The following is a 23,829-nucleotide window of genomic DNA, read 5'->3' as shown; positions in this document are numbered from 1 at the left end:
CCTAATTAAACTTACTTGATTTTACACAATGTGGAAACTATAAGCAAGGTGAAAATGAAGCCCTCAGAATGGGAGAAAATAATAGCAAATGAAGCAACTAACAAAGAATTAATCTCCAGAATACACAAGCAGCTCATGCAGTTCAATAGCAGAAAAATGAACAACCCAATCAAAAAGTGGGCAAAAGAACAGATATTTCTTCAAAGAAGACATAGAGATGGCTAATAAATACATGAAAAGATGCTCAACATCGCTCATTATTAGAGAAATGCAAATCAAAACTACAATGAGGTATCATCTCACACAAGTCAGAATGGCCACCATCAAAAAGTCTACAAACAATAAGTACTAGAGATGGTGTGGAGAAAAGGGAACTCTCTTACATTGTTGGTGGGAATGCAACCTGGTACAGCCACTATTGAGAACAATGTGGAGATTCCTTAAAAAACTGGGAATAGAACTGCCATATGACCCAGCAGTCCCATTGATCGGCATACACACTGAAACCAGAATTGAAAGAGACACATGTACCCCAATATGCACTGCAGCACTGTTTACAACAGCTAGGACGTGAAAGCAACCTAGATGTCCACTGGCTGAGAATGGATAAGGAAGTTGTGGTACATATACAGAATGGAATATTACTCAATAAAAAGGAATGCATTTGACTCAGTTCTAATGAGGTGGATGAAACTGGAGCCTATTATACAGAGTGAAGTAAATCAGAAAGAGAAAGAAAAATAGTGTATATTAGTCCATATATATGGAATTTAAACAGATGGTAATTACAATGCTAATGCAAGGCAGCAAAAGAGACACATATGTAAGGAACAGACTTTTGGACTATGTGGGAGAAGGTGAGGGTGGGATGATTTGAGAGAATAGCATTGAAACATGTATTTTGCCATATGTAAAACAGATGACCAGTGCAAGTTTGATGCATGAAGCAGGGCACTCAAAGCTGGTGCTCTGGGACAACCAAAAGGGATGAGGTGGGGAGGGAAGAAGGTAGGGGGTTCAGGATGGGAGGACACATGTGCACCTGTGGCTGATTCATGTTGATGTATGGAAAAACCATCACGATATTATAAAGTAATTATCTTGCAATTAAAATAAATTGATAAAAAATAATACAAAAAATACAAGCAACTCATGTGCTCAATACCAGAATATCAGACATCCCAATCAAAAAGCAGGCAAAAGAACTAAACAGACATTCATCCAAAGAAGACATAAAGATGGCTAATAAACACATGAAAAGATGCTCAACATCACTCATTATTAGAGAAATGCAAATCAAAACAACAATGAGGTATCATCTTACACCAGTCAGAATGGCCATCATCAAAATGTCTACAAACAATAAATGCTGGAGAGAGTATGGAGAAAAGGTAAGCCTCTTACACTGTTGTTGGGAATGCAAATTGGTACAGCCATTGTGGACAAGTGTGGAAATTCCTTAAAAAACTGGGAATAGAACTGCGATACAACCCAGCAATCCCACTGCTAGGCATACACCCTGAAGAAATCAGAATTGAAAAAGACACATGTAGCCCAATGTTCATTTTAGCACTATTTATAATAGCTAGGACATGGAAACAACCTAGAGATATTCACCAGCAGAACAAAGGATAAGGGAGTTGTGGTACATATACAGGATGGAATATTACACAGCTATAAAAGGAATGCATTTGATACATTTGAGTCAGTTCTAATGAGGTAGATGAAACTGGAACCTATTATACAGAATGAAGTAAGACAGAGAAAGACAAATACTGTATGCTGCTGCTAAATAACTTCAGTCGTGTCCGATTCTGTGTGACCCCATAGACGGCAGCCCACCAGGCTTCCCCGTCCCTGGGATTCTCCAGGCAAGAACACTGGAGTGGGTTGCCATTTCCTTCTCCAATGCATGAAAGTGAAAAGTGAAAGTGAAGTCGCTCAGTCATGTCCAACTCTTAGCGACCCCATGGACTTCAGCTCACCAGGTTCCTCTGTCCATGGGATTTTCCAGGCAAGAATACTGGAGTGGGGTGCCATTGCCTTCTCCAAAATACCATATATTAATGCATATATATGGAATTTAGAAAGACGGTAACAATGATCCTACATTCAGGGCAGCAAAGATGATACAGATGTAAAGAACAGACTTTTGGGCTCAGTGGAAGAAGGCAAGGGTGGGATAATTTGAGAGAATAGCATTGAAACATGTATATTACCATATGTAGAACAGATGCCAGTGCAAGTTTGATGCATGAAGAGGGTTCCCAAAGCCGGTGGTCTGGAACAATCCAGAGGGATTGGGTGGGGAGGGAGGTGGGAGGGCGGTTAAGGATAGTGGGCACTCATGTATACCTGTGGCTGATTCATGTCAATATATGGCAAAAACCATCACAATATTGTAATTACTCTCCAATGAAAATAATTTTATATGCAAATATTCTAAACAAAATGGTAGCAAACTGAATTCAATAGTACATTGAAAGGACCATATTCCATGATCAAGTGAGATTTATATCTGCAATGAAAGCATGGCTCATCATATACAAATCAACAAATGAGATACAGTACATTAACAGAAGGCTTCTCAGGTGGTTCTGTGGTAATGAATTTGTCTGCAATGCAGGAGATGAAAGTTCAACCCCTGGTCAGGAAGATCCCCTGAAGAAGGGAATGGCAACTCACTCCAGGATTCTTGCCTGGAGAATTCCATGAACGGTGGAGCCTGGCAGGCTACGTTCCATGGGGTCGCAAAGAGTCGGTCACGACCGAGAGACTAACAGTTTCTCTTTCACTAATATCTAAAACATATCAGGAATCATACAATTGAATAGTAAAACTAATAATCTGATTTTAAAATTGGTAAAGAACCTGAATAATTTTCTACAGAAGAAATATAAATGGCCAACAGTTACATGAAAAGATGACATCACTAATGTCATGAAAAGATGACATTACTAGTCATGAGGGAAATGCAAATCAAATCACAATGAGGTATCACTTCGACCAGTTAGAATTATGATTATCAAAAATACAAGGGATAACACATGTTGACAAGAATATAAATAAAAGCAAAACTCTTATACACTGTTGGTGGGAATGTAAATTAGTGTAGCTACTATGGAAAGCAGCATGGAGGCTTTTCAAAACTTTTTTTTAAATCACCACATGATCCCATCCCACTTTGGTGTATATATTCCAAGGAAATGAAGTCACTATCTTTAAGAGATATCTGTACTTCCATGTTCATTTCAGCGTTATTCACAATAGACAGACACAGAAACTACCTAAATATGCACTGACAGATGAACTGACAAAGAACCTGTTATATATGACTATATGTGTATATATATATATATATATATATATATATATGTAACATTTATGCTGCTGCTAAGTCGCTTCAGTCATGTCCGACTCTGTGCGACCCCATAGACGGCAGCCCACCAGGCTCCCCCGTCCCTGGGATTCTCCAGGCAAGAACACTGGAGTGGGTTGCCATTTCCTTCTCCAATGCATGAAAGTGAAAAGTGAAAGTGAAGTCACTCAGTCCTGTCCGACTCTTAGTGGCCCCATGGACTGCAGCCTACCAGGCTCCTCCATCCATGGGATTTTCCAGGCAAGAGTACTGGAGTGGGGTGCCATCGCCTTCTCCGAACATTTATTCATATATGTAAATAAAATGTAGTCATGAGAAAAAAATTATGCTATCTGACATAGCAACATAGAGAGATATTCTTTGGCCTGTCCAACACACTTTTCCTTTTTGAAACTCCAAGAGAATTTCAAAGGAGTTATATGAGAATATTAGTAACCCTCTACCTCAATCAATATAATAATATTAAAGATAAGATAAAATGACAATATTAATTGGAGAGTAATCAGGTATGAACTATAGATATTACATTTCAGATAACCCACGATATTTATTATAAACTGCAATAAGTAAGCCTGTATGCTTCTAACAGCAAAGAGAATTTACCTCAGAAACATATTTGAAGATAACCATATACTATAAAAGAGACATGGGAAATTGTTGGAGTAGGGGCATATTACTTAATAAAACATACTGGTATTATGGGGAAAGAATCCATCTGCATTTCCCTCTACATATCACAAGCCAAAATTCATTCTAGGTAAATGAGTATTTATTTTTCTTTATCCTTCTGCATCTTTTGAAATATTTACAATATCTAATCTTCCTGGAATTTGATCACATGTATTGTGACATAACATTATCTGTTTTCCCAAATGATTAGCTAATTATTCTAACACCATTCACCAAATGTGTAGAAAGAATTAGCATAGCAGATGTAAGATTGCAAGCTTTATAAAGACTTACTTGCAAGGCTGGCCTTTGGTTGGATTCTGTTAACTTGGATTTAAAGAAGGTGTCCACTATTCCCAAAACAGATTATGATTGGCTCACTGTGCCTAAACTCTCTGTGTGAACAATACAGTTTATGCTAAATATTAACACCTTTTTTCCTTCTGGGAGTCTCGAATTTTGGTGCATGCTAGGCAAAAGGTACCTCCCTCAAACCTTGGGCGCTGAGTATCTAATAAGCTTCCTTGATAAATAATATTTCACACATGTTGTCATAAATTATTGAAGGAATTAAGTGTATCCTGTGGGACTCCACTGGCAGAGAAATGTTGGAAGTTTTCAGGAGTTTATTTTGAACTTTGCTCCATGCACTTTTTTCCTTTCACTGATTTGGTTTTGCATTCTTTTGTAATAAATCATAGCTGTGAGTACAACTGTATACTGAGCCTTGTGAATCCTGCTAGTGAATCACTGAACATGCTGAGGATCCTGGGCACACTGAATCTTTCACTTTTCTCCATGAATTTTAACTGCCACCCTAATATAAATACCCACATATATGTGGAAACATATGGGCTCTCTATCTGTATTCCATTTAACTTTTCCCAAGTAGTTCTACTCTATCAAGAGATTTGACAAAAATTTTAAAATTCTTTGTGGGAAAAACACTTTCCAACTTCCATATTATTTTTCTTTCAAAATTCCCTGAACTATTCACAGGCTTGTGTGTATGTAGAAATCAATAAGAAGTTATTGAACTTCTAAGAACCTCTAAATCAAGAACCTCTAAAAGGCAAATGATAAAAGCTTACAAATACTCTGCTTACAAAAAGAAAACCCAACTGGCTAGGTTTAACCTCTGAAACATCTGAAAGTAGGTTTAACCTCATTAATAATACCAAAATAACAAGGCAATACCATGTTCCCCAATTCCATTAGTAAAAGGCTTAAAAATTTTGCTGATAGGCTTATAGACATATGTATCTACTAAGTTCACTATATGTTTCTAAGACAGATTACCCAGCCCACAGCCCCATCCTAAAGGAAGAAGTCCTTGCTTGATTCTTGAGTAGGCATGACCAAATGGATAAGCACTAGACACCTGAAGGTGAGAGTTCATGGAACTGGTGAAAGGGATCAGCAGTGTCACTATGAGGGGGATAGATGGCCTTCTAGAAAATATTTGAAGAATGGATAGGCCTCTGACAGAGATTACAGGGGGCTGGAGATGATGAGTGAGAAAGGACAAGTGAATGAGAAAGTTGACCTCTCCAGGTACAAGGAACTGTGTGAATAAGCTATGGTGAAGATGTCTGTGAAAGCCTATTTTGTGTGACCTATAAAATGCTATATAATGTATGCTCTACCCTAAAAGGCATTAGTTAAAAAGGTTTTAAAGATGTTCTAAGGTATATTCAAGGTACAGATATTCTTTATGTTATACAAACTCTTCCTGAGACCAGAAAAAGAACAAAAGCTATCCTAACTCATTTAATGAAGCAAATATAACCTTGAAACTATAATAAAACTACAGCATTAAAATATAAAATCATAGGTCAGTATCATTAATGAAAAAAATGAAAAAAACTGGCAAGTTGAATCTAGTAGTATATTAAAAAACAGTAACAACAAAAATACTGTGATAGAATGTCAAGGAGAGAGGCATAACCATAACTGCAGTCAGATTTTAGCACAAATACAGACAAAATAAGTAAAGATATATAATAGAAGACTTAAACAAGATTATGAACTAACTAGACCTAACTGTGGAGAAGGCAATGGCACCCACTCCAGTACTCTTGCCTGGAAAATCCCATGGACGGAGGAGCCTGGTGGGCTGCAGTCCATGGGGTCACGAAGAGTCGGACACTTACTGAGCGACTTCACTTTCACTTTTCACTTTCATGCATTGGAGAAGGAAATGGCAACCCACTCCAGTGTTCTTGCCTGGAGAATCCCAGGGACGGGGGAGCCTGGTGGGCTACTGTCTATGGGGTTGCACAGAGTCAGACACAACTGAAGCGACTTAGCAGACCTAACTGACATTTATAGAAAAGTTTACAGGACAACAGAAAGATACACAATTTTTTCTATTGATATATTAACCAAATATATCAATAGATATATTTACTAAAATAGACCATATTCTGGGCCATAAAGGAACATTCAATAAATTTAAAAGATTCAGACCATACAGAGTAAGTTCTCTGACCAGGTCAGTACTGTAGAAATATATAACCAAAACATATCTGGAAAAACCTCAAATATTTAGGAACTACATAGCCTATTTCTAAATAATTGTTGGATAAGAGAAGAAAATTAAAAAGAAATTAGTATATAATTTCCATTGAAAAATGAAAACACAACATATCAAAATTTGTGGGATGCAGCTTAAGCAGTATTAGAGGAAAATTTACAATACTAAATTGCCTGTATTAGAAAAACGACAGGTTCAAATTAATTGACCTCAGCTTCTATTTCAAGTAGCTAGAAGTAAAATAGTAACAAACACAAAGTAAACAAAAGAAAAAAATAAGAGCAAAATCCAATATAAAATAGAAAACACAAAATTTTTTAAATCAATAAAATTAAACACTAGCTTGTTGAGGTCAATAAAATTGATCAGCCTCTAGCCAGAATGATAAAGGAAAACAAAAGAGAAGACACAATTACTGATATCAAGAATGAGAGAGATGACATCACTAGATAACAAACATCAAAAGGATAATAAATTTATTGGCAAGGCTGGAGGGAAACAGACAACCCATAAACTGCTGATGGTAATGAAAATTTGTAATATCCCTTTGGAGGGATATCTCAGAATATCTAATAAAACTACATATGTATTTATCATTTGACCAAACATCCTCATTTCTAGGAATCTACCTCTAACCATACAGAAAGTATAATTGCACAAGGTTATTCTTCCAGCACTGTTGAAACAGCAAAATATAGGAAAGAAATACCCATATACAGGAGAGTAACTGAACAAATTATAGCAGTGATTAGAGAAGGGAATGGCAACCCACTCCAGTATTTTGGCCTGGAGAATTCCATGGAACCTGGCAGGCTACACTTCACGGGATCACAAAAAGTTGGACATGACTGAGTGATTAACACATAGCAGTGACACAATGGAGGATGATGCAGCTGCAAAAAATGAAAAAAAAAAAAAAAGATTGCTACATACTGCTGCTGCTGCTGCTAAGTCGCTTCAGTTGTGTCTGACTCTGTGCGACCCCATAGATGGCAGCCCACCAGGCTTCTCCGTCCCTGGGATTCTCCAGGCAAGAACACTGGAGTGGGTTGCCATTTCCTTCTCCAATGCATGACAGTAAAAAGTGAAAGTGAAGTCGCTCAGTCCTGTCCGACTCTTAGCAACCCCATGGACTGCAGCCTACGAGGCTCCTCCATCCATGGATTTTCCAGGTAAGAGTACTGGAGTGGGGTGCCATTGCCTTCTCCATGCTATGTACTAATTGGCTTCAAATCTGTAAAATGTGCAGATAAAGAGGTTAATGGGATTAGTCAAATTTTTTTCTAACTATACTCTCCTAAAAAAACTTTGGTATCCTGGAAATACCTCATAAAGCTGAGCTCTGATCAAAATGGATTAGCACAAATAAGGGAGTACCACTAAGGATAGATGCAAACCACCAAGAGTCATTGGCCAGAAAACAAAAACAAGGAAAAGAGCAAAGAGTCAGTGGAAGGGAACCTGTGAGAAAATTAATAAAGCAGTTCCTGTAGGTGGTTCCCAGAAAGACCCTCCTCTAGGCCCAAGACTGGAAAAGGGAGGGAGCCTCAGATGGAGCAGGTAGAACAATGACCCTTGTGTCTCTGGATGGGAACGGTTGAGGGTTCAGAATCTCATTTCCAGGGCAGATCCCTAGGATGCTGCTGCCTGGGTTGAGATCCAGGGATCCTCTTGAGGGTTGAAAAGCTTGCAGATATCCCAATGAGAACCACTATGTGAAGGGCCCAAAGCATCTAGGTTCCCTCTTCATGAGTGTGTCCTCTCTCCACTATACTAGAGCTGCCCAGGTTGAGGTTCATGCCTCTCTTGCATCTCCAGGCACCTGGAACCTTAGAGCAAAAGTCACCTCCGTTACTCTCTGATCAACCTCATACCCACTCCCACCACTAACTTGCCTGCAATATTCAGTCCAGTCATCCCCACTGTCTGACAGAAGAGAGAGTGCCAACTGGATGGGAGGAAGGGAAGGGTATAGTACCCCAAAGATCCCATCTGATCCCATCCCTGCCTCTCTAGAGCCAGCACTATGGGTGTACACAAATTGGGTGTTCACATATTGTCACTTCACCGTGTCCTCTTGTCCTGAAGCCAACTGCTTCCTCGTGTCCATCTCCCCTACCCAAACAGAGAAACAGTCGCGCCATGCTGGGTGGGGTGAGGGGCATTCAGAAAGCAGGAGGGAGCACGAAGGTCCCAGGCGCTTCCTCCACGAGGATCTAGTCTCTACTACCACCTCCCATGGATGCTATTTCCCGGCTGGCCTCGAACCCACCTCCTCCAACAGCGGCCGCTGCTTCTCTCCACATACGCCTCCCTCAGGATGACTTCCGGCCTCTTGAGCTCCTGGACAAAAATCAGTCCCCAGCTGACGCTCGCGATTGTGTCCTCTGCCAACAATTACCATAATCCTGGGCACCTGAAGAATTCGTTCTCAGGCTAGTGCAGCATGAAGAGACACCCACCCACCCACCGTTACATCCTACCACTCCTCTTACAGCCGACTGTCAAGTGTCAGGTGCAAGTCTTTCCCGACCCTTTTCAGTGCTTACACACTTCTACGCTGGTCCAAGCGAGAGCGCCGTCATGTGACCCACCCTCAGCCTCACGTGACCGCACATTCAGCATGTCTGCCGCAGCCCTGAGTAGCAAGCAAGGTACTGTCTTCTGCCTCTGGGGCTGAGCTGATTGCTAGAACAACCTGAAGCTCCCGGTGGTGGTGAAGATAGACAGCTGAAAGGAAGGCTGGATTGGAGCCAACGTTTCCAGTCCTAGGCCTGGGCTTTGCTCTGTAGGAACACAGGGCTGGCGAGGAACACTCCATGAGGAGTTCAGAGACCAACTGACTTTTAATATTCTGTATAAAACTCTTTTGAGTAGACTCCGGGAGTTGGTGATGGACAGGGGAAGCCTGGCGTGCCGCAGTCCATGGGCTCGCCAAGAGTCGGACACGACTGAGCGACTGAACTCATGAGACTCGGGTGATGTATTAAAACACGTGCAAGATCTATCTTGAAAATACTGATAGGCAAAACAAACACTCACTCTCCAATTTCCACCACCAGGACGATCTCTGTTATCACTTCTGGTTTGTGAATGGATGAAATCTGCCACTTTGCCCTACTTCCAAAAATCTTACAGCCTAGAGTCTTATAGAAAAAAAAATTTTTTTTTCCATCCTGAGACAAACCAAGGTGAATAAAAATTTGTATATTTTCCTTTAGCCTGGACTCCCTCCTACCCCAAATCAACATAATCCCTGACTTTTAATCCTGTCTGAAGATAATTATTACCTTTGTGAATCCGAAAAAAAAAAAAATGTGTACCATAAAGTCAGAAACTTTAGAAAGTTTACAATTTACTCCTTTTAAAATAATTATGCATTTTTATTTGGCAACCCAGTCCTAAATTGTAGTCTCTCACACTTCTTTACTCTTTTGACATGTTTTAAATGGTTATAAGATTTTCCATAATCAAATAATATACATTTCATAAATTCAGTCCATTTCACACATTTAGGGAGTATCATCCTTCCATATATTTTACCAGTCTTTTCTATTTCATCAAATATAGAAGGCATGAGCTTTTCTTAGCCAATTAAAAAACCTGTATATCATCACTCTTAGTAGCTGTATGCTATTATCTTAACATTCTCCGTGAAGAAATGGTCTTCCTGACAGTTAAATTTGTGTGCTTTCTGGTCTTTTCCTTTTAACTTGTGGGCCAGTGGTCTCCAACATTTCTGGCACCAGGGACCACTTTCATGTCAGACAAGTTCTTCACAGACTGGGGGTGGGGAGGGGACGAGGATGGTTCAGTTGGTAATGTGAGCAATACAGGAGGGCATGGTTCAGACAGTAATGCAAGGGATGGGCTGAGCTCAGAGGAAGCCTTCTGCTCACCTCCTGCTGTGTGGCCTGCTTCCTATCAGGCCACAGACCAGTACTGGTCTGCACCCCGGCCCCCTGCTTTAGGCAGTATCAAAGAAACACCCATACTTTGAATTGCAAAATGCAACTTCTCAGCTCTTCAACACTTACCTCATTTTATATTGCTTAATACTTAATACTCCTCACAGCCACTCCAGGCAGACTGGATAACTCACTCCCACAGGAGCACTTTTCCAACTGCGAGCTTTTCTTCACAACATCCAACCTCTTCCCTACATTTCAGAGCCCAAATCAATTGGGTGCTTTTTTTCTAAATCATACCCTGAGTATCAACCCATGGTAATATTTGCATTTATAGATATAAGAATAAGCTTTTTCAAGGAGCATTATTATTCATACGTTAATTATCTCTATGTTGTCATGTGTTATCTTGGCATCTATATTTTAAGTTCAAGGAGAAGGGTGATTTCTGCCTACTTAAACACAGAACTTTATTGAAAACAGGACATGACTCAAATCGACATCAGTAACACCAGAACAATCAAAAGGGTAGCTTACTTACGATGGCTCAATTCACTGTAAGTTTAAATACTAAATTCACAATCTGGACAAAAACAAATATCAACAAATGTGCTTTCAGTTTTAATACTTGTTTGGCATCAGAAGATAGACCCAGCTCATACAAAGTTGGGCAAAATTAGTATCAGCATTAAGGATGTACATTACAACATAGAACCAACTTTGAAAACATTATTCAAGGATCATAACTCAGGAACATAAGGATAATCAGAGCCAAGTAACTAATCATACTAATTTTTTTAGTCTGCCTCGGGGTCCTTTTTATGATCTACTTTGCCTTGCAGTTCCTTAGCAAATTTTTCAACTTCATGGAATGCAGAAGTAAGTGGCTCAAGACTGAAATCATCATCAGTGAACAACGCCTCTTTTTTTATATCATTACCAATATTCTCAAGCATTGCTAGAACAACTTGAATATTATCATTTGTCTCTTTCCTGCTAAAAAGGCCCATAAATTCTGACACTGCTTTAGCATTGAGTAGTTCTTTTGTCATGACAGAATTTTCAGACAAATTCAACAGTATTTTCAAAACATGAAACCTTGTTTCAGTATTGCCTGTGGCTAATAACAAAAGAAATCCAGATAGATACCTGGCAACCAGTGTGTGATAGTCAGTGGCTCTAGTGAGGTGTCTAACCATCTTTATTCCAGATAACTGCTCAGGGGAATCCAAGCTATAAGCAAGAGTTTCCTCACATACTTGACATACATATGTCTGAATTATGTTCAGATTTGGGTAAGGTGGAGCCATGTGAATCATATTCTCTAAAAACCTTGTCCAAACTCGGGAGGAGGGATAATTGAGCAAGGTTTCAATAAGTGAGACAACACCTGAATTGTGAATGAAATCATGAGTATATTGAAAAGTAGTTCTCATACCCATTGCAATTTTAGATATTTCATGAATAAAAGGATCTCGAATTTTGTCCATTAATAGGAGTTCTTCTTCAAACTCTTCAGGACCAATTTTAAGCTCACACTGTATGCAGCTGCAGGAGCAACTCTCAGGCTCTGCACTCTCCTTGGTCCTAAGATGCTCCCGAATTTGCACGACTGACCAGCAGAATGGATCATACTGAAATGGGAACTCGGGGTCAGGTTGATTAGCCTGAAGCAAAGATTCCTGGTCTTCCCCTTCTAGGCTCAGTTCCATGCGCTTTGGCTTTCCTCCAAACATTTCAGAGAATAGAAATGCTGCTTCTTTTGAAAATCTAAAGGGGCTTGGGGATGGGAAGCCAACCATACCCCATGGACCAGGCTTGAACTAAACAGTAACCTCCTCCCAGCTCTGGGGCCTGTGTGAAGCATCAGGCTCCTGCTCAACTGAACATCTGGATCTGCAAATGGCCCTGTACACAGGGCTAGGATCTGATTCAAAATGGGTCTCATCTCCTGCCCAAAACCAGGACCCCACAATGGCCTCATCCTCCTCAGCTATTGTCCTGGACTCATAGTTGGTTCCAACACTAGTCCTGTTATTGTCCTCATTTTTAGCCATAAACCAGGACCCAACAACTGTCCCTTCCTCATTTTCTGGCCTAGACTCAGAGGTGGCCCCAGTTTCAGTCTCACTAATGTCCTTCTCTCCAGACAAGAACCATGACTCAACAATAATCTCTTTATCATCCTCTGGCTTAGATGCACAGCATGTTTTGGCTTCTACATTGACTTCTTTTGCATCCCAGAACCAGGATTCAAAAATGGTTTCCTCTCCAGACCTTGATGTGGTCTCTTCTACTGCCTGAGGTCTAATGTCTATACTCTCTTCTTCAGCCCAGAACCAGGACCCAACAATGATTTCCTCCTTTTCAGCTCCATGCTTAGACTCAAAACTAGCCCCTGCCTCCAGACTGGTCTCTTCTTCAGCCCAGAACCAGGACTCAACAATGACTTCCTCCTCTCCAGCTTTTGGACTGTATTTGCTACAAATGTTAGCCTCGTTCCTAATAGCCTCTTCCCTGGCCCAGAACCAAGACCCAACAAAAAGTTCTTCTTCAGCTGCCAGCCTGTCCTCTTCTCTAGCCTCCACTTCTGTTTTAAGCCTGTCTTCCTCCCTAGCCCAGAACCAAGAGCCAATAATGTCTTCCTCTTCAATATCCAGCCTGGATTCTTCTTTGTCTGCAGCCTCTATAATGGCTTTATTCCCTTTCCAGAACCACGATGTGATCATGGTCTCCTCTTTGGTAGGTGGCTTGGCTTCTTCTTCAGCCCTATCATCTGTACTGCTTTCTTCCACAGCCCATAACGAGGGACCTACAATGGTCTCTGGCCCTGTATATTTTATGGACCAGAACCATGAATTAACAATGTCTTGTTCATCCTCTAGCCTAGACTTCCAGCTGCCTTCATTGGCAGGAAACATACAGGGACTTTCTCCTGACCAGAAACCAGACTCACTGTTAATCTCTTCAGCAGCTGTCATAAATTTACACTGGGCACCAGCAGCATACTTCATACGGATCTCTTCAGTGGTCCCAAACCAAGACGATGTAATACTCTTTTCCTTGTCCTCCAGGCTAGACTTATTATTCACTTCAGCCCTCCCACAAGCTTCTACTCCAGGCCAGAACCATGACCCAATAATTGGTTCCTCCTCCTCAGTCCCTGGCATAGTATCACAGTTGACTTCAGCCCCAGAATCCATGTGGGCCTGGTTTCCAGCCCAAAACCAGGGCCAAAATATTGTCTCCTCTTCAGCTCCTGGCCTGGCCTCGTCTCTGAACTCAGCCACTGTACTGATTTCTTCTCCAGCCCAAAACCAGGGGCCAGTGACCTCTTCTTCCTCAGACTTTGGCCTGGACCCACAGTTGGCCCCAACCCCAGCTTCTACACTGGCCTCATCACTGACCCAAAACCAAGACCCAAAAATGGGCTCTTCTTCAGCCTCTAGGTTGGTTTCTTCATTAGCCCAGCAAAAACTGGCAATGACCTTTTCTTTGTCATCTGTTAGCAATGATTTGGAAGTGGCATCAGCCTCAGTTTCCACACTGGTCTTTTCCCCACTTCCAAACACGGAACTGCCAATAGGCTCCTGCTCAGCCTGTGGTCTGAATGTACCACTGGTTTCTTCTTCAGTCCAAAACCAACTGCCAACAATGGACTCATCCTCCACTTGAGAACCAGACTTGACAGTGGCCCCACCAACTATGCTGGAGTCTTCCACAGCCCAGAACCAGGCCCCGGTGAGGAACTCTTCCTCTGGCCTGGCTTCTTGCTTGGCCCTGGCTCTGGCCTTGATTTTGGCTTCTTCCTTTACCACTGCTCTGGCTCTGACCTCTTTCTTGGACTTGGGCTTGACCAAGTTATTAGTCTTCTCTCCAGGCAGGAACCAGGGCTCTTTTTTGACTACATCCATAGACTCAGACATGAAATCAATGGAAGTTTCTTGCTTGGCCCTGTGCCTGGCACTGACATTGGCCCCCTTCCTGGCTCTGGGTTTGTACCTACCCTCCTCTCCAGCCCAAAACCAGGATTTGACATTGTCTTCACATTCAGACCCAGAACTGGATTCAGAGACTTCTTTCTTAGACCTAAACCAGGACCTACTATCGGTCTCTTCCCTAGGCCTAGACTGGATATTGGTCTTTTCTCTGACCCAGAACCAGGATTTCTTGATAGATTCATCTTCAGAACCAGAACTGGAGGCAACATAGAGTTCCCAACTGGTTTTGGGCCTAGACATAGCCTCTTCTTTGGTCATGTGCCTAGACCTAGTACTGGCTTTCACCCTATCTCTAGGATGAAGCCTTGTACTGACCTCTTCTCTACTGCAGAACCAGGAGTTCATAAAGGATCTATCCACCCATCTGAAATCACAATTGTGAAAGGTCTCTTTTTTAGATGTAGGCCTGGGATGGCACCAAGACCCCATATTGGTCTCCTCCTCTGACACAAGCAAATACTGGATTCCTGATTGGGACTTGACCTTAGTGCCAGGAAAGGACTCAGCATCCACACTGGCCAGTTCCCTAACCATAGATGAGGTCTTAGGTTTTGCAACTGACCCAGACTCAGTACTGATCAGCGGCCAGGCTACAGCATTGTTTTGGAACACTCCCTCTGTCTTCAGTAGGACCTCAGCATCAAACTCAGTCTTGGCCCATGAATAGGTTTCATTCATGGACATTTCTACAGTGATTGCCTTGGCCTCACTCTTAGGATGTGTCTCAGTTACTGCCACGGTCTCAGTTTTGGGCCTTGCTCCAAGCATTACCTGGGCCTGGGTCCTAACCTTTGGTCTGACCACCATTGGGACTTCATTCTCTCTTTCAGTCCCACCAGCAACCTCTTTGCCAGGCTTCTTTTCAGGCTTGGCCTGGACACCAGCCTCAATCTCAGCCCCAGTCATAATACAGTTACAGAGGAGACCTGAATAACTACAACTATCCCAGTCTCAGCTTCTACCACAGATTTCTCACTATTTTGTGCCTTCACACTCTAATTTTTTGATGATTCAGGTGATACAGCTGGAAGGAAAAGTTAGAGCCAATCACCAGTCCAGCAGTCAATAAGCCTCCTTTCCAATCCCAGCCTCAGTCAATATTACAGTCAGAGTGAAGAGAAAACACAACCAAGCTGGGAGAGGATGGATGGTTCCTGGGTGGGTACACACCTGTTGAAGGTGGTGCTCAGCAGCAATTTCACCACCACCAGAGCTGCCACTGGAAGTCAATCTGGGAAGTGAGAATGACATGGCAGTTTGAGTCTTTTCCAACTGTCTCACTCCATGCAAAAACTCACACAGAGAGACTACACCTTAAATGCTTGGTGGGAAAGTTAGGCTATTAAAGTCTATCACTTTCATTTTGTTTACAGTTTTTATCCCCAGAGCTGCCATATTACTTTGCCTATTATAAAATAGGTATGAAGTTGGTGGAAAAGTACCTTGGCAATGAGAGAGGCTGAGGAGCCCCAAGGCCAGACCCTAGTCACTGCTGGACTTGTGTTGGTCTCCTCTACCCCACCCAAAAGTTGTACCCACTCCCATACCAACCTGCACTGATGTAGCACAATTTCTTGCTCCTTTCCTTGATTCCAGTGGTGTCAAACTCTACAGCAGCCTGTAGGCTATCCTGAGAACAAGTAAACATATAAGAGAGACTGGAGCCTGACTGCTAGAAAGACAAGCAAGAACCCTGACCCTGATACAAACATCTTACTCTTTTAAAGGTCTAATGTGCCTAATATTTTCTGTCTCCTGGTCTCTACTCTCAAGTCTTTCCCTCCCATTCACAGCCCAGTCCACACCTACTCCAATATTCCTGGTATGCTGCTGCTGCTGCTAAGTCGCTTCAGTCGTGTCCGACTCTGTGTGACCCCATAGATGGCAGCCCACCAGGCTCCCCCGTCCCTGGGATTCTCCAGGCAAGAATACCGGAGTGGGTTGCCATTTCCTTACCCTGTAGGAAACGCGAGGGTTTCTGTGGCAGTGTGCAAATTTGACATGGAGTAGGTGAGGTAGAGAAGGCCCTGCAACCACTTAGATCAAAGATATCTGCCATATTACTCTGTAGCTGTCTCCTGTATTGCCCCTCTTTGCACAAACCTCCAGAGATTTGAACCGGACTCCTTCGCCTTTCCTTCCTTGCAGAAGTGACCAGACTTAAAGCAGGTCTATGGAAAAACAAATGAAAAGGTAAGGCAGTCAAGAAATAATAGCAGCAACTGAGTACTTGGGGGACAGACAACCACCACAAACATAGGAGTTCCCAAGTTACCTGCCTTTTAACATTTAAGAGTCCCATTAGGTAGAATATTTCCTTTTAACTTAGGCCATCTGGATCAGGTTTCTGGATAACCACTCAACATCATATCACACTCCTCCTCTTACTCTCTTCTTCAATTCTGAAGATCCACCACTTGTTGTTCACCTCCTTTGTGCTGCACAACAAATTGGGGGAAAAGCACCCACATATTCTAGGTTGTGTAGTGGTATTTGTATTTATGACTTCTCTTGTACCTTTATCTCCCAGTCCAGCTTTTCCACCTCCAATTCTGGATAGAGGAGAGAGAGGAAGGCAAGGGAGGTGTGTAGAAACCAGGTAGATAGAAGAATTTTAGAAAGTATTCCTGGATGCCTGACCTGCGCTGGTCGCACTCACCCCACCCTGATTTAGATGTCCAGTCAATGGTTGCTGCCCACCCTCAACCCTTCATTCCCCACACACCTTCAGAAAAACAGGTCATTTTCCCATTCCTTGTTTTCCTCAAGCCTCTCCTCTACAGATGCACCCCATGGCCTGAAATTGCCAGACCTACTGCACAGACAGGAGACTTTGGCATCAAAGAGGTGCCTGTGGGAAGGGACAGCACCCAGCACGCGGGGCCCAACAGGGACCTTGGCAGAATCATGGCCCGGGCTGCTCCCGTCCCGGCTCCCTCTGCCACTTCAACCATAACAGCCTCCCACACAGCCCTCTCCCCGCAAAGGCACGGTCGAGGGCGGGGCGCAAGCACCCGGAAACCCCGGCGGGGACTAGTCGGCGCCGTATGCCTCCCCAGCATCCGAGGGAACCCTCCCACCACCACCCCGCCTGTGCCGGTCGCTGCTGTCTCAGCGCCAAGGATCCTCTGGCGCTGCGCACTTCTCTAAGGATTCCCGCTCCGACCCGCTAGCCTTCCCGTCCTCAGGCTGCCAGGGGTAGCTGTGAGCCGGTCGTCGCCCCGCGACACCCTCACTTGCCTTCGCGGGTGCAGGGTCCCGATGGTCGTCCTCCCACTCCGGTCGCAGTTCCTCTTTCACTTCCCACCGCTCTCCGTGTGGGTAGAACAGCAAAGAGGCGTCTGGCCCCCTGCGCCGCTGCGCCAAACCAGGCAGAAGATGTGTAGACTGCAGCACCGACCGCTCGCGGCGAGGGTGTCGGAGCGGGGGGTGGAGGGATACAGCACGAATGGGTTTGATACCCCCGCACCCAACCCCCACCAGACCCAGTGTAATTCCGACCCACAGGGGGCGGGGCTGGGAATAACGCCAGCTTGAGGGGCGGGGCCACGCCAGCCCGCCAAGCCAGCCCTCCACTGCCCCCTGTGGGGTGAGCCCCCCCGCCACGCTTCTGGTCCTGCAGCACAGAAGGGTCACGGGTGGCGCGGGCGGACCGGTCTGGACGGGCTGCACTGCAGGGAGCGGCGGATGGATACAGACCGCCCCGCAGTGTGTGTGTGTGTGTGTGTGTGTGTGTGTGTGTGTGTGTGTACCTGCAGAGTGTTCTGTGTCCGCCTCCTGGGAGCGGCGGATGGATACAGACCGCCCCGCAGTGTGTGTGTGTGTGTGTGTGTGTGTGTACCTGCAGAGTGTTGTGTCCGCCTCCTGGGAGCGGCGGATGGATACAGACCGCCCCGCAGTGTGTGTGTGTGTGTGTGTGTGTGTACCTGCAGAGTGTTGTGTCCGCCTCCTGGGAGCGGCGGATGGATACAGACCGCCCTGCAGTGTGTGTGTGTGTGTGTGTGTGTGTGTACCTGCAGAGTGTTCTGTGTCCGCCTCCTGGGAGCGGCGGATGGATACAGACCGCCCCGCAGTGTGTGTGTGTGTGTGTGTGTATGTGTGTGTGTGTGTACCTGCAGAGTGTTCTGTGTCCGCCTCCTGGGAGCGGCGGATGGATACAGACCGCTCCGCAGTGTGTGTGTGTGTATGTACCTGCAGAGTGTTCTGTGTCCGCCTCCTCCCTTCCCCCATCACGCTGGCCATCCTTCTTGGGCGCGGGTGGCTGGGGGGCTGCTTTCACCTTCAGGGGCCGTGGGCTGGAGGAAAGTGGGAAGGGGCGCCCGTGGAGGCCGAGCCCCTGCCCCTCTTCTAAGGGAAGGCAGCCCCTGATAGACCTCTGGCTGAGGAGACAAACCACTTGTCTGCGCCAGTGTCGTCATTCTTTCTGCCACACTGCTGTTCTCTCAGTTGCTGTGGTGGCACACTTTACCATTTCACTGTCCGCACAGTTGCCCAGGAAAGAGGACCTTTCCCTGACAGGACCCGCACCTGCTCAGACAATCCTGTTTCTCACCCCCCAGCAAGGGGTCAGGCACCATGTAGGGACAGTCCTGGCTCTTCCTGGCTTCTGTCTGTCAGGTCATCTCTTGCAGGGGATTCCAAGGGCTCATCATTTTGGCAGGGTAGGAATATGCCAAGGATTAGAACCAACTGGGATCTCACACGCTTGCCATACACACCAGTCTACTTCCCCCAGCCATTCTTTGGAGAAGGCCCCACCAAACACTTAAGAGAGAAACCTGCTGTTTCTTGAATCCTCTGATTCCTGCACTTCTACATCCCCCCTTTAGTCTCCATCCCTGTCATTTGTGCTCTGTTGGGCAAAGAGCAACCATGGTTAAGAACATCTCTGGTTGAACACAAACCTGTTGGCATTGTTGCCCATTTTAAAACCCAACTAAATGGCACCCTCATGGTGGTAGGCTGAATAAAGATCTCCCAATGATGTCCATGGGCTTCCCAGTGGCACTAATGGAAAAGAACCCACCTGCCAATGCAGGAGACATAAAAGACCCTTTTCCTATTTGCAACCTTCAGGACTGTAAGATAATATTTTATTGTTTTTGTTTTTTTTTTTTTTTAACCATCAACATTGCAGTAATTTGTTACAGTAGTTCAATTCAGTTCAGTCCTCAGTCATGTCCAACTCTTTATGACCCCATAAATTGCAGCACGCCAGGCCTCCTTGTCCATCACCAACTCCCAGAGTTCACCCAAACTCATGTCCCTCAAGTCAGCGATGCCATCCAGCCATCTAATTCTCTGTCGTCCCCTTCTCCTCCTGACCCCAATCCCTCCCAGCATCAGAGTCTTTTCCAAGGAGTCAACTCTTCACATCAGGTGGCCAAAATATTGGAGTTTCAGCTTTAGCATCATTCCATCCAAAGAAATCCCAGGACTGATCTCCTTAGAATGGACTGGCTGGATCTCCTTGCAGTCCAAGGGACTCTCAAGAGTCTTCTCCAACACCACAGTTCAAAAGCATCAATTCTTTGGCGCTCAGCTTTCTTCACAGTCCAACTTTCACATCCATACGTGACCACTGGGAAAACCATAGCTTGAACTAGATGGACATTTGTTGGCAAAGTAATGTGCTTTTGAATATGCTATTTAGGTTAATCATAACTTTCCTTCCAAGGAGTAACTATCTTTTAATTTCATGGCTGCAATCACCATCTACAGTGATTCTGGAGCTCCAAAAAATAAAGTCTGACACTGTTTCCACTGTTTCCCCATCTATGTGCCATGAAGTGATGGGACCAGATGCCATGATCTTAGTTTTCTGAATGTTGAGCTTTAAGCCAACTTTTTCACTCTCCTCTTTCACTTTCATCAAGAAGCTTTTTAGTTCCTCTTCACTTTCTGCCATAAGGGTGGTGTCATCTGCAAATCTGAGGTTATTGATATTTCTCCCGGCAATCTTGATTCCAGCTTGTGCTTCTTCCAGCCCAGCGTTTCTCATGATGTACTCTGCATATAAGTTAAATAAGCAGGGTGACAATATACAGCCTTGACGTACTCCTTGTCCTATTTGGAACCAGTCTATTGTTCCATGTCCAATTCTAATTGTTGCATCCTGACCTGCATATAGGTTTCTCAAGAGGCAGGTCAGGTGGTTTGGTATTCCCAGCTCTTTCAGAATTTTCCACAGTTTATTGTGATCCACACAGTCAAAGGCGTTGGCATAGTCAATAAAGCAGATGTTTTTCTGGAACTCTCTTCCTTTTTCCATGATCCAGCAGATGTTGGCAATTTGATCTCTGGTTCCTCTGCCTTCTCTAAAACCAGCTTGAACATCTGGAAGTTCATGGTTCACGTATTGCTGAAGCCTGGATTGGAGAATTTGAAGCATTACTTTACTAGCCTGTGAGATGAGTGTAATTGTGCAGTAGTTTGAGCATTCTTTGGCATTGCCTTTCTTTGGGACTGGAATGAACACTGACCTTTTCCAGTCCTGTGGCCACTGCTGAGTTTTCCAAATTTGCTGGCATATTGAGTGCAGCACTTTCACAGCATCATCTTCCAGGATTTGAAATAGCTAAACTGGAATTCAATCACCTCCACTTGCTTTGTTTGTAGTGATGCTTTCTAAGGCCCACTTGACTTCACATTCCAGGATGTCTGGCTCTAGGTGAGTGATCACACCATCGTGATTATCTGGGTCGTGAAGCTCTTTTTTGTACAGTTCTTCTGTGTATTCTTGCCACCTCTTCTTAGTATCTTCTGCTTCTGTTAGGTCCATACCATTTCTGTCCTTTATCGAGCCCATCTTTGCATGAAATGTTCCCTTGGTATCTCTAATTTTCTTGAAGAAGTCTCTAGTGTTTCCCATTCTGTTGTTTTCCTCTATTTCTTTGCATTGATAGCTGAGGAAGGCTTTCTTATCTCTTCTTGCTATTCTTTGGAACTCTGCATTCAGATGCTTATACCTTTCCTTTTCCCCTTTGCTTTTCGCTTCTCTTCTTTTCACAGCTATTTGTAAGGCCTCCCCAGACAGCCATTTTGCTTTTTTGCATTTCTTTTCCATGGGGATGGTCTTGATCCCTGTCTCCTGTACAATGTCACGAACCTCTGTCCATAGTTCATCAGGCACTCTATCTATCAGATCTAGTCCCTTAAATCTATTTCTCACTTCCCCTGTATAATCATAAGGGATTTGACTTAGATCATACCTGAATGGTCTAGTGGTTTTCCCTACTTTCTTCAATTTCAGTCTGAATTTGGCAATGAGTTCATGATCTAAGCCACAGTCAGCTCCCGGTCTTGATTTGCTGACTGTATAGAGCTTCTCCATCTTTGGCTGCAAAGAATATAATCAATCTGATTTCGGTGTTGACCATCTGGTGATATGGGATCCAAATTCTATCACCATCCTGATAAAGTCCATTTCCCTTCACTTTCTTGAATTGGACTTCCGCCCCCAGGAGGATCAATTTGAGGGCTCATCTCTCACCACTATAACTACCCTCTTAAGAGCCTACTCTCTTTGCTAAAGAAGAGAAATTTTGCAATCATCTTTGAGGTTCCTCTTGGAGAAAGTCCCTATTCATTGAAAATCACTTGATGCGTACCAGGATGGAAAGGGAACCTTATTCACAGCACAGCAGAGGATGAGATGGTTGGATAGCATCATTCGACTCAATGGACATGAGTTTGAGCAGACTCTGGGAGATGGTGAAGACGGGGAAGCCTGGTGTGTTACAGTCCATGGGGTCACAATCAGTTGGACATAACTGAGTGACTGAACAACAACAAATCATATCACAAATTTTCATATATTTTCATATCAGCTTTTACTTGTTATTAGGTATTTATTGTAACTGCACAATATTTCAATGATAGGAAAAAAATCTGGAGATGATTCTATAATGTATCTAGACAAAACAAATGTCAGTTTCCATAGGAAAGTCTTTCACTGTGCTTTTTCAATTACCTTAGCTGAATTGTGGATTATGTTTTCTATGTTCTAAAGTTTACACTCTCTTGGATGAATGCCAGGTTTAAAGAAGGGTGTCTGAGGTCTGCTGGGATCTGTGGGTGTGTGTTAAGGTCTTTGCCTCTCTGAACTGTTTCTTCTTGTTGTTAAAGTGTCTGGTGCCTTTCATTTATCAACAGATATACATGAGTGTCTACTTTATCCTAGGCACTAGATATACAGTAAAATATATATACATATATATATATATATATATATATATATCTGTTCTATTCAGTTTACATTTACTTGTATTTTCTATTTTATTTAGATTCCTACCTAAAATTTTATGTTCATATCAATGCAAACTTCTCTGGTAATTTCCAGATGCTGGGATATTGATCCCCAAAACATTTACTGGTAGGGGAGTGGATACTGTGAGACTATGAAATATATTTTGGACAATTTGTTCTAAATTCACTTACAGAACAGACACTATTTCTGTTAACATTTATTGGACTAGAAAAGTCCTATTTCATGCTTCTTATGTTAGTTCTATATGTGTGTGTATCAGAGAGACCGTCATGTTTAAAATCAAAGAGCAAATAAAAGATTTAAACAGGATGCTGACCTATGTCTGTCTGACTGTTAAATAATATTGATTTCTTGTTGTTCAGTCACCTAGTCATGTCTGACTCTTTGCGACCCCGTGAACTGCAGCACGCCAGGCCTTCCTGTTCCTCACCATCTCCCCAAATTTGCCCAAGTTCATGTCCATTGCATTGGTGATGCCATCCAGCCATTTCCTCCTCTGATGCCCTCTTCTCCTTTGTCCTCAATCTTTCCCAACATCAGGGATTTTTCCAATGAGTCAGCTGTTCACATCAGATGACCAAAATACTGGAGTTTCACCTTCAGTATTAGTCCTTCTGTTAGGTAGTTAGAATAGGAAAAAGGAGTCCAGAATGGTGTTGGCTAAAAGACAAGGAAGGGAAAAGCCCTCGAAAATAGAACAAAGGAAGGTCCGAGGACCAGAGTGAGGACCTCAGGTAGAACAAACAGCACTCCTGGCTAGCCCAATTTACATAGGGCAGGCCCAGGGGGAGTAAAAAACATATAAAAAGAGGAGCCAAAGGGCCGGGGGTCTCTCTCTCTCTCTCCTGCACACACACTCTCTCTCTCTTCTCTTTGCATCTTTTGGGTCAGCATGCTCTCATGCCTTGAGGATGTGTTTTCCTTTATTTTCTAAATAAAACTGAGCTGTAAAACTGTCCGAGAGCTGTGACACCCCAAGGGCTTTAACGTCCATCGCTTCAAATTTTGGTTGTGATGAGACAGAACCGAGGAAATTACACAGTCTCCTGACACTTCCAATGAGTATT

General features: G+C 43.5%; 3 protein-coding genes across 13 annotated transcripts in view; all 3 read right to left on the bottom strand.

The window, feature by feature from the left end:
* The window catches only part of GPRASP3 (G protein-coupled receptor associated sorting protein family member 3), a 108,114-nt gene that overhangs the window by 39,321 nt on the left and 44,964 nt on the right, over positions 1-23,829 (bottom strand). For 3 of the 9 annotated variants that reach the window (XM_086387311.1, XM_086387313.1, XM_086387316.1), the window contains 3 exons: positions 16,769-16,931; positions 16,597-16,664; positions 16,045-16,123 (listed from right to left, as the gene is read on the bottom strand). The exons of 1 other annotated variant lie outside the window; for it this stretch is intronic. Coding sequence is in view for 1 of the 8 variants with exons in the window: in XM_086387322.1 (XP_086243448.1) it covers positions 17,013-17,045; positions 17,734-18,735 (1,035 nt within the window). In the remaining 7 variants the exon portion in view is untranslated. Of the gene's footprint in view, positions 1-8,856; positions 9,165-16,044; positions 16,124-16,596; positions 16,665-16,768; positions 17,046-17,733; positions 19,548-23,829 lie in introns of those variants that run through there. 5 more of the 9 variants (XM_086387315.1, XM_086387314.1, XM_086387317.1 and 2 more) reach the window with 5 other exon arrangements.
* GPRASP2 (G protein-coupled receptor associated sorting protein 2) overlaps positions 1-23,829 on the bottom strand; it is an 84,982-nt gene that overhangs the window by 16,189 nt on the left and 44,964 nt on the right. For 2 of the 3 annotated variants that reach the window (XM_086387310.1, XM_086387308.1), the window contains exon 1: positions 8,857-8,989. The exons of the other annotated variant lie outside the window; for it this stretch is intronic. In XM_086387310.1, coding sequence (XP_086243436.1) covers positions 8,857-8,988 — 132 coding nt within the window. In that variant the 5' untranslated portion in view covers position 8,989. Of the gene's footprint in view, positions 1-8,856; positions 8,990-23,829 lie in introns of those variants that run through there. 3 annotated transcript variants of the gene reach the window in all.
* Positions 11,101-23,829, bottom strand: part of GPRASP1 (G protein-coupled receptor associated sorting protein 1) — a 57,693-nt gene continuing 44,964 nt past the window's right edge. Inside the window, 4 exon segments of the mRNA XM_086387305.1 lie at positions 11,101-15,724; positions 16,045-16,123; positions 16,597-16,664; positions 16,773-16,931. Of these exon segments, the coding sequence (XP_086243431.1) occupies positions 11,272-15,399 (4,128 nt within the window). The 5' untranslated portion in view covers positions 15,400-15,724; positions 16,045-16,123; positions 16,597-16,664; positions 16,773-16,931 and the 3' untranslated portion in view covers positions 11,101-11,271.

This window comes from Bos grunniens, chromosome X, assembly GCF_055505025.1.
Source record: "Bos grunniens cultivar Pamir isolate PY7600 chromosome X, Bosgru_T2T1.0, whole genome shotgun sequence".
Taxonomy (NCBI): domain Eukaryota; kingdom Metazoa; phylum Chordata; class Mammalia; order Artiodactyla; family Bovidae; genus Bos; species Bos grunniens.
The sequence above is the reverse complement of the archived record's forward strand: the minus strand, read 5'-3'. Positions and strand labels throughout refer to the sequence as shown.